Source organism: Haplochromis burtoni, unplaced genomic scaffold (assembly GCF_018398535.1).
Source record: "Haplochromis burtoni strain Fernald_Lab_line unplaced genomic scaffold, NCSU_Asbu1 Contig_208, whole genome shotgun sequence".
NCBI classification, from domain to species: domain Eukaryota; kingdom Metazoa; phylum Chordata; class Actinopteri; order Cichliformes; family Cichlidae; genus Haplochromis; species Haplochromis burtoni.
This window is the reverse complement of record NW_024582569.1, coordinates 766,025-776,181: the sequence shown is the minus strand read 5'-3', so window position 1 is coordinate 776,181 and position 10,157 is coordinate 766,025. Positions and strand designations below refer to the sequence as shown.

At 41.2% G+C, this 10,157-nt stretch overlaps 1 protein-coding gene across 19 annotated transcripts in view; it reads left to right on the top strand.

Annotated features, from left to right (window-relative positions):
• adgrb2 (adhesion G protein-coupled receptor B2) overlaps positions 1-5,336 on the top strand; it is a 252,436-nt gene extending 247,100 nt beyond the window's left edge. For 15 of the 19 annotated variants that reach the window (XM_014338041.2, XM_014338046.2, XM_042226361.1 and 12 more), the window contains one exon: positions 3,266-5,336. In XM_014338041.2, the coding sequence (XP_014193527.1) occupies positions 3,266-3,442 (177 nt within the window). In that variant the 3' untranslated portion in view covers positions 3,443-5,336. The remainder of the gene's footprint in view (positions 1-3,265) is intronic. The other 4 variants (XR_006055069.1, XR_006055070.1, XR_006055071.1 and 1 more) reach the window with 4 other exon arrangements.
• The last annotated feature ends 4,821 nt before the right edge of the window (positions 5,337-10,157 follow it).

Below are 10,157 nucleotides of genomic sequence, written 5' to 3'. Positions count from 1 at the left end.
GTGTGTGTGTGTGTGTGTGTGTGTGTGTGTGGAGACAGACAGGGACTGAGGGTGTGAATAACTCAAAATGAGTTATATGTGAGTACTTCAGAGGAGTTTCTGAAATAAAGCAAAGGTAAGATTGTGGAAAACAAAACAAAAAAGTGAAAGCTGCAAGAGAGCTACTGGGAGGTGGCGATGAAGAACAGAAACGGTAGCGCTCTCTCTCTTCTTAATTATATGTCCAGACGGGCATCTACTCTTAAGATGACCAGTGAAAATACTTTAAATATTCATCTTCTGAATGATTATTTTAGAAGATGAATTTCCAGCTCAGTAAGAACAAAGCAGCTGGATTCATTGTGTCTGTGGAAAGCATCACAAGTGGTCCACCTTGTTCTTTTGTCTTTGTATGTTTTTGCTCCACCAAGAGTCATTTGTTCCAGCGATCCCTGGTGTCTTTCCCCGTTTGTGTCTGTGAAATCACTGTGTGAGATTGCCGGGAGATAACGAGTCCAATTTGAATAATGGCCCTTATCTGATGAATAATGCCACCTCCTCTAATTCCATTTTTTGGCTAATCCCCCGACATGTATTTTACATGCATGGCGGGCTCATCTGCAGGCCGCACGCTTCCATCACAGACCCCGTGCTTAGAAGCTTTCATGCTTTTTGTGAGTTTATTTCTGGTTTAGAGAGTTAGGAGACAGAAGATGTGTGCCATTTCTGCAAATAAAAGACCAGAAGTAGCATTTTTGATAGGTAACTACTGAAATCTTGTCCACGTTCCTTAATCTTCGCTTGAGAGTAAATGTCTCGGTCTTCTGTTGATGGTAATATGCAACAATCAGTGCATGAACCTTTACAGTGAGACTTGAAATGGACAAAAAATATATATATATTTTTTGTTTTTTCTTATCTGTGCAACTTGCCCATATCAGAACTTGGAAATCAAGGTTCATATGGAAATGCTAATTTAGTGCACTGTTACAACCCTGTAAGTGCAGTGCTAAGAAATGATTTGTTGAATGTTGCGGTGTATCCGTCTCCAAAACTCCCTGCAGGCTAAATAAAATGTTCCCATTGAATTGTTTTTACAGGATTTTTTTGAAACATTTTCCCGATTTTCGTATTCCTATTATTCGTATTTCTTTGATTTAATTATGCTCACCAGACACTTTATTAGGTACACCTTGCACATACTGTGTTGCCGACTGGACTGCCTTAATTCTTCATAGCATAGATTCAACAAGGTGCTGGAAACATTCCTCAGAGATTTTGGTCCATATTGACATGATAGCATCACACAGTTGCTACAGATCTGCTCTGTCAGGCACACACCAATGATGTGAATCTACTGTTCAACCACATCCCAAAGATGCTCTAATTGATTGAGATCTGCTGACTGTGGAGGCCAGTGACTACAATGAACTCACTGTCATGTTGAAGAAGCCAGTTTGAGATGATCTGAGCTTTGTGACCTGGTGCGTTATCCTGCTGGATGCAGCCATCAGAAGATGAGTACACTGTGTTCATAAAGGGACTGACACGGTCAGCAACTATACTCAAATATACTGTGATGTTTCAGTGATGCAAAATATCCCCTCCAATATTACACCACGATCAGTGAGATGATACAGGGCAGTATGGATTCATGCTTTCATGCTGTTTACACCAAATTCTGACCCGACCGTCCAAATATCAGAAGCAGAAATTGACAAAGAAACAATTCAGACTTGGCAATGATTTTCCAATCTTCTGTTGTCCAATTTTAGTGATTACATGCAAATTGTAGCCTCAGTTTCCTGATGTTAGCTAACAGGAGTGAGCTTCTGCTGCTGTATCCCCATCTGTATCAAGGTGCACAACATAATGTGCATTCAGCAAGGCTCTTTTGCACATTTGTAACGGGCAGTTATGAGAGTTACTGTTGCCTTCCTATCAACTCAAAGGATCCTCACCATTCTCCTGTGTCCTCTGGTATCAACAAGGCATTTTTGCTCCTGGATATTTTCTCTTTTTTGGAATGTTTTCTGTAAATCCAGAGTATTTTTTTGCAGAAAAATCTTAATAGCATTTAGGCATGCAGACATGGTCTCGGATTGCTGAGTAGCTGCCATGTGATTGTGTGGTTTGATATTTGTGTTCATGAGCGGTTGAACAGGTGTACTTGACAAAGTGGCTGGTGAGTGTATCTAACATTGTACTGGCAAACTCATCATATATCCCTGTTGCTGTATTTTTTACTTTGAAGTCTGAATGAAGACTAGATGAAGGCAGGGGGAGAAGCTGTTGAAGGTCAGTGATGTAATATCAGAGCCAGATTTATGAGCTCAGATCTCAGTCCCACAATCATAAATCCAAATTCAGACATTGGATGTACAGATAAGCCAATATGCTATAATTGGCAGTGAGAGAAAAACAGAGCATCACAGACCCAGAAGCAGAAGGCATGAGCTTGTTAGTTTAGGAAAAAAAGTACGAAAAATGTAAATCCTGTCACCAGGAAGCCCCAGAAGCTGTTATCGTGTTGATATACACATATATCAAAAAAAAAAAGAGAGAAAAAAAATGAAACAAGCAGTGAGATTACATCCATCAGTGATATGCAGAAGCATCGCATGCCAGCATTTGAATTTTGGTGACTGTGATTGGTACTGGCCAAGAGTAATCGCTACAAGTCCAACTTGGCAAGGAACGAGAGCGGTTACAAGATCACACGGACGGTAAACAACTCAACAGTTCAGTCTAATTATCGAAATCGCTTTTATTTGCCGGTAAAACCAAACATCAGCGCTCCCCTGTGCTGGTGGCGATCATTTATTTTACATGACGACTGTGTTACCCACAGATACAGCAGGTACACAGGCTGAAAAATATTGCACTTCTGATATCTCGTGAAACGCGGTTATTGCTCTGGTCGTTAAATGAAACCGAACTTCCTAGGGTGGTGCGTGTGCTCTGCTAAAACATCTCTCTCGTGAAATTACATTTACACTTCAGTTTTTGCACAAATTACACTCGGTAGACCTTTTTATGAGTGATAAGCATGTTGCTTATCACTCATTGGTCATCAACCTCCTTTTCCTCCTCTTTTTTCCTCTTTTCTTTATTTACACTAAACTAAGCAGATGAGTGCTAGTTGTAGCCTGTAATTAGGAAAAGATACGGGGATAATATTATCTTGTAAAATGTAATTCTCCATCAGACGGCATGAAAGCGTTTTCAGAATTTTCCTAACATGGTCGTCCTCCCGCCCCCTCTCTTTGTCCCTCTTCTCTATTAGGACAAGTCAACCCCAGAGGACCAAAGCTCTTGGGACAGCTTCAAGACCATGACCCCCGAGCTGTCCATCGTGCCCGGGGAGCAGAAGGACCGGATGGAACTGCACAATAAAAACTGGGACTCATCCTCGGCTAACACCCCCGACTCATCCGAGGGAGACTTCCAGACTGAAGTGTGAAGACACGCAGACGTGTGAAGACACCCACTGAAACAGACACGCTCTCTCGTGCCGAGGTGCAGATGCACACAGAGACACCGGACTACTGAAAAGCTATACATAGGTACACGAGTTCTCTGCAAGGATCACACACACTCTCTACTACTCCCCGCCTCCCCATCTCCTGCGATGTGCTCTGTCGGATCCCATAGTGTATGTTTACTGCTGCAGCGGACAGACATGGAAAGAAGACTGTTCTACTCTATATTTTCGCAAAGACTATTGAAAAGAAAGAACAGGGGCTTGACATGTCTGTGACTGATTAAAAAAGAGAAGATTTTTAAATGAACTTTAAAAGAAAAAAGAAAAAAAAACTATGAAAAACTTATTTCCGAGAAATTGTCTTGATTTTATTCTGGAGAAGATAAAAAAAAGATAACCTCTTTCAATTGTTTCATGACTTTGAGGTGGGGGTGGGAGATATTTGTTTTATAGCAAGGGGAAAAGATCTCACTGAGGTTTCTCACACTTGGGTAGCCTCCCCTCCTCCTCCTCCCTTCCAAGGCACCCTGTTCTCAATTTGCTTTCCCCCTTGAGAATCAAATTGGTCAGTCTTTATCTATTCCTTTTTTCTTTTCTTTTTTTTCTTATTTGAACGGACAGGGAATGTGGGGGCGGGTGGGGGCGGAGGGTGGGGACAGAGCCTCTCGATGATATGTGCCATCCTCTCTTCTGTTTTTCAGGTTTCATTTCAACACTTTTATTCACCCGTTCCTATCGCACTCTTTGTGTTAACATCACATTCCTTCACTCGGTATGTTTTTTTTATGGTTTGGTTCCCCAAAATAAAAAACAAATGTCCTCCCCTACAGGAAAAATAACACGACTGAAACAAATAACTACCAACCGAGTTGTGTTCTATGGTCCCATTGATGAAAAAAGAATCGATTCATTTGGAGAATTTGGTTGGGTTTGTGCTTGTGATGCTTTTTCATTCTTATTATATATCTATTTGTTTTATTTCCTGTAAACAGTTACACAGCACATAAATGTGAGCTTGCTTTCTGACATAATGTGCACCACGTGAGATCCCCCGCCCACTGCCCCCAATAGAGGGAACAAAAAAGGATGCGACTCATGCAGATTCATGCATCTCCTTCTTTTCCCCTCTGCTGCTTAAAGAAAAGAGTAGTATAAGACTTAAATATCTGACTCCATTTCAACCATCACCAGTCGTAGTAAAGCCAGAAAAGAAGAATATCTCAGACACTTCTGCCTACAAGGAATGCTTTTGAGATCCTGAGAAATGTGCTGCTTTAGAGTGAAGAATTGATCAGTTTCCCCCAGTCAAAAAACCTCTGTTAGCTTCAAATGACCTGAGGAGGATTTTGAATCCAGTAATGAGACATCACACGATCCGAGGACTTCATCACGAGCTCTACAAACATGCCTTTCTTTGCTTACAGCGCCACTCCTCTGTTGCTCACTCTGCCCACTCAGTGTCGTGCTCCTAGAAGGCATGAAGTCTAGCAGCAGAGCAGAGATATGTAATTCCCCGCTCGCAGAAAGACGGGGAGGGAATCACAGGTTATAAGGCTACAAGGTGTCAGACTGAAGAGGAGCCGATGGTGATGTTTTCTGCTTGACATTCTACCTCCGTACTTCAGCGGTTACAAAAGGACGACCAGTTTTCTGCTGCTGCTACATTAGCACATCAGTCCTCCACACACCAGCAGAGAGAAAGTGTCAGAGAGTGCAGGATGAATTCAAATGATAGCTCCATAACTTTTCTGTCTATGTTCAAAGCAGCTGCCATTAATCTAACAGTGTGGATAGAAAAAAAAATAGAGACAGCTTATGGGTGAAGAAACGAAGAAAAATGGTAGCCGAGGAGGAAAGTTCTAAATATACACGGCAAAAAAGAAAAAAAGCCAGAGGCAGGCAGAGATGCCGAGGAAGGGGAGCGCTCAAAAACAGTAATTATCCGGGGATGGCGATTTGTCCTGACATTTTCCAATGCAGCCCTCAAACCATCTGTTTAAAGATCCCTAATGTGGTAGTAGAGCAGCACAGCGCAGATGGTGAGACAAGAGCGCGGCCCTCCTAACCTTTCAAGTTAATCAGCCGATAAGCAAACCTACAGCTCGCCCTCTCTCAGAGGAGCGAGATAGGTTTGATCCCAAGTTGCCGAGCTAAGGTCACATTCACCTGACCTTCTGTGAGGAGGCTCTGCTTTTCCAGATCTACTGCACAGTGTGTCCAACAGAACAAAGCGACTGTCTGCCAGGCCCCCATGTGAGTCCATGAGAAACCAATCATTTGTAGACCCCCCCCCCCCCCCCAACCCCCTTCCCATCAGAAACCCACAAGCAGAAAAGAAATAGTCAGGTTTGATTTTCACACAATGTGACGTTTTGATACAGCCCCCCTCCCCGATTTTTTTATTGTGGCATGAACAGCTTCAGGCGCGGTGATGAATGGCTTTTAAGTTTTCTTCTCGGAGTAAACGGTAAGTGAGACGCTGCCTGTCTGATTGAGATATTCATCTTGGGTCTTAACATTTCGAATCTTCAACGTTTTCCTCTTCTGCGATGCATATTTAACCACGAGAAGATGCCGGTCAGAATGCCATCTCAATTTTTCTTCCTGTCAGTCTTACAAAAATCAACCCACACAAACAAGTACAAAGCTAAGGAGAGAAAATTTGCAACTCAACTCCATGTTCAAGCCAACTTAACCCCCCCACTCCCCACCCCATGTTCACCTTCGCCCTCCACCCTGATGCTTCAGTGTTAACCCGACTGCTACAACCATCCAACATTCCTGGTTTATTACTGAAAACTCATCCCTTTCTCCATTTTTGTTCTTTTTATACATAAGATTGTACAAAGTAGTCCTCTAATGTTTTCATAGTGTCTTTTTTATATGAAAATAAATTTTCAAATCGATCCCGGTGTGTTGTGTGTGGGTGTGAGCTGCATCAAGGGCATTTGCAGAGGAATACAAGTAGCCTCTGTCTTGATTTGGAGTGTACAATCCCGTGTTTGGGGTTTTGTTTTTTTCACAATACCACTTTGGGTGTTTGGGCATGACAAACTTTGTTAGCCAGCAGCACTGAAGCTTAACTGTGACCAATCAGAGGCCCCGCTGGTCTGTCTGAAAATTTAACAAGAACATTTCTGCTGGTTTGAAGTCTGGTTAAACTGGAAAAACTGGGGTGGGGGTGGGGGTAATACTTATGCTAATCGCATCCTCTTTCAAGGAAGAACCCCCCACATCCACACCCGCCCAAAAAACAAATGCGGTTTTATTATGTAACATAGTGAAAAATAGACACAGTGGATGGGCTTTAACAATCCACTCAGCGATGCTGGACTAAAGGAGCAAGAGGGGGAGAGGGGATGACATAGTGCGCATGCCTCGGTCACTCTGCATTTGCCCTCCGAGGGGCTTGTGGGTAATTAAGTCTGGATGAGTCTGCCCATAGAGGAGCCATCAGTCACCCCGGAGAAAGGCCACCAAGTGGAACTTTCTCAAGGGAGGGAGAGGGATGAGAGAGAGGTCAGATGAGGAAGAAAAGCTAGCCCCAAGGATGAAATGCATGGTGACAGAGTAAAAGCACGGAAGGAGTTTTCACATTACCTCTGGCAGAAGAGTCACAGTGATAAGAGGGACTTCTTGGTTATTTCTCCCAAAGGTTTGTGGGTAATTAAGTTGCAGTGCTGGTGTGTCACTGGTGACCTAAGGAGAGACTCTGTTGACAAATAACAGTGAAAAAACGTGAAGCGGGGACAGACATCGGCGGGAGGAAGATATGACAAATTTCAACTCGACAAAGGCCGCGTCCAGCAGAAACCTTAGAGCCAGACATACGTGTTCCTGACGGCGCTCGGAGATTAGCGTGTTTTTGCAGCAAGTCCTGAAAGTTTAATATAGCCAGGGCAAACAAAAATAGCGATGCAGCAAAAACATGGTGAGCCCCCCTCCTCCCGGATGTCTTGGCTACAGCTTCTGAAACAAGCACTCTTGTTCACCTTTTGTCTTGTTGTTCGTTTAGGATGATGTTACAGTATTGGCAATGTCCAGAAACAAGGATAGGACTTACAGAGGAAGCTATTTTTTTTTTCCAGTGCTGGAGTACCATACTCCATCCTAAGCAACTAATCCAGAACTGCAGGGTCCCCACAAAATGTAATGTACCTTTATTTACACATTCACAGGATCCGCTAGTTTTGTCATATATAGCTAGCAACATGGCAACACTGAATAAAACTAAACTCTGTGTTTTCTCATATTACTACATAGGCTACCTTAGGAGACAGTCACTGCCATGTGGTGTGATTCCAGCATAGCATTACTAATTGGTGAAACTTAATGCCAAAAATGAGCTGACACACAGCTGCACTGTAAAAGGTTTATATCACTGCACTGTCATTACTTTTATGTCATTGGTTTATTTGGAAAGAAAGATTCTGAACTGCATGGCACAGAACAGTGCCTTTTATTTATTGATGTATACATTTTTTCCAGGTAGGGATTTTTTTTCTTGTGATGTTTTTTTTTCTATTTCAATATAACCACTGTGGTTGACAGCTGTTTTAGATGCGGCTACTTTTTCCCCTTCCATGCAGTGAAACTGTATCTAGATTGTGCTGAGATTTGTGCAAAGTGGAAGTGACGCACTGCTACTCAGTCAAGTTTCACTAGGTAAGTACATGGTAGCATATATTAAAAACTATTTAATTTGTAACCTGACTTATACTTTAGGAACTGTTAAAAGACAGAAACAATATGATCTGCTCTCTTCACTAGCACTCATGATATGCTGCATATGATGAAAGGCACTTGAACTTACTTAGAGATCATTAATTTTTAAAAGCTATTGTCTTTAAGTGACATCTGCAGAATGCACAACGATATTAATTAGGTGGATTTTATCAGAAGGAGGTGGTGGTGTAGGGCCTTCCTTTGCATCATGAACCAGGTCCTGAAACAATATACAGGCCAGAAGAAGAATACACATGTAGGTTGTTTAATTGACTTAACTGTGTGTTGATTACTTTAAGACACTGTTCTTTTTAATTACTATTTCATCTTCATGTAAATGTATATTGTATGTGCTTAACGGAGTTAGAGGCAAAGATATTTGTGAAATGGTAGAACTGCACTATCATTACTTCTGCTCAGTGAGCAATGGCACAAAGGCTATGCTGCAAGCTAGGTTAGTCAGCTACTGAACTGTGTGCCCGTGTGCACGTTGACATAAATGTTTCTATAGTCCTAGTGTCATCATTACTGCAAAAATAACCAACAGACAATGTGAGGATCTTGGTCTGTAGTGGTATTTTGACACAATGCATGATCCTACCTGTTACACAGGCAAACATATATGTAGCCAACACATGAGTTATGTTCCACAAATATCAGCTAATGTTTTATGAAGGCCAACAAGTTTATAGGTTAGAAAAGTCAATGTACAGTGCTTAACACATTTATTAGATCACTACTCAGTGTAAAGTTTATGCCACAGCTGCCTTAAATTAAAATTACTGGTAATTACGTCAATCATTTTTTAATGTTTCTGTAATGGATAATCCATCAGTATTGCACGAGGTCTTTATTATAAATGATATTTTTAATTCTAAAATATAATTATTGAATCTTAAAGAAGCAATAAGCATTACACAATTAAATAAAACTATCAAGTCATTTTGATAACACATTTTTAAACATACCTGGGTAGCAGAAAAAAACTTGTGATCAAAAACTTGTTTCACTTGATATTTCTTCCTGAACACTTACTCAAATTTTACTCAACAATGAAATGAATATTGTAAATGTAAAAAATATATTTAAAAACTCAAAATATGTCAGATATATTAAATGGCTTTCAGCAGACCAAATAACAAAAGCCTGCACTTTGCACTATTTTTTTTTTTACCCAAAATGAATAAATGCAATATACAACACTGTTCCCGTAAAAGTAAATATGGCGTAAGTTTGCATGGTTTATTTTGGGAGATGCTTATTGTACATTTTGTACACTTGTATAGATCTGCAGCTTGGGTTTCCACTGTGTATGAGGATATAAAATCAGTACTGTTATACCTTACTGTTCCCGACTCTGTTTCTGTACTTGTTGAATGAGGACTAAAGCATTGTTTTTGTATTATAGCGCATTGTGATCAATGTGGATTCGGTATTTGCAGGTTACTTAAGGGAAATCTTGTCCCTCTCATTTTACCCGTTTAATGAAATTTCCAAGCTTTTGGAATCAAAGATTAACTAATATTTTTTTTTCTTTTGGCAAGTGGTATAATCTATACAAGAATGTTTACACAATAGCTGTGAAAAACAGAAAAATATCCCTGTTGGACACAGCCTCAGGCTATTTTAGCTCTGCAGTGAGAAACTCCGAGTGAGCGCGAGAGGAAATGGGGTGCAAAAAGGACCAAGATTGACAAGCGAAGTAAAAAACCAAGCAAAAACAAATACTTTTGAGATGTAAAACAATGAACATCTCTGGAACTTTGAAAAATTTGGGCAAAGTGACAGTGTGAGGTAACTTGGGGATGCTGTATGCAGAATGAACCTGCGAGTGGAATAACATGTCACATTTTTGGCTCTACAACAAAGAGAGAGTGTGCCTGGCATGCGAGGAAGGAGTTTTCGTCCTGAGACAGGGAACAGTAGAAATCCATCGCTGTAATGGCGGTAGCATGTCTAGCTGTCCCTC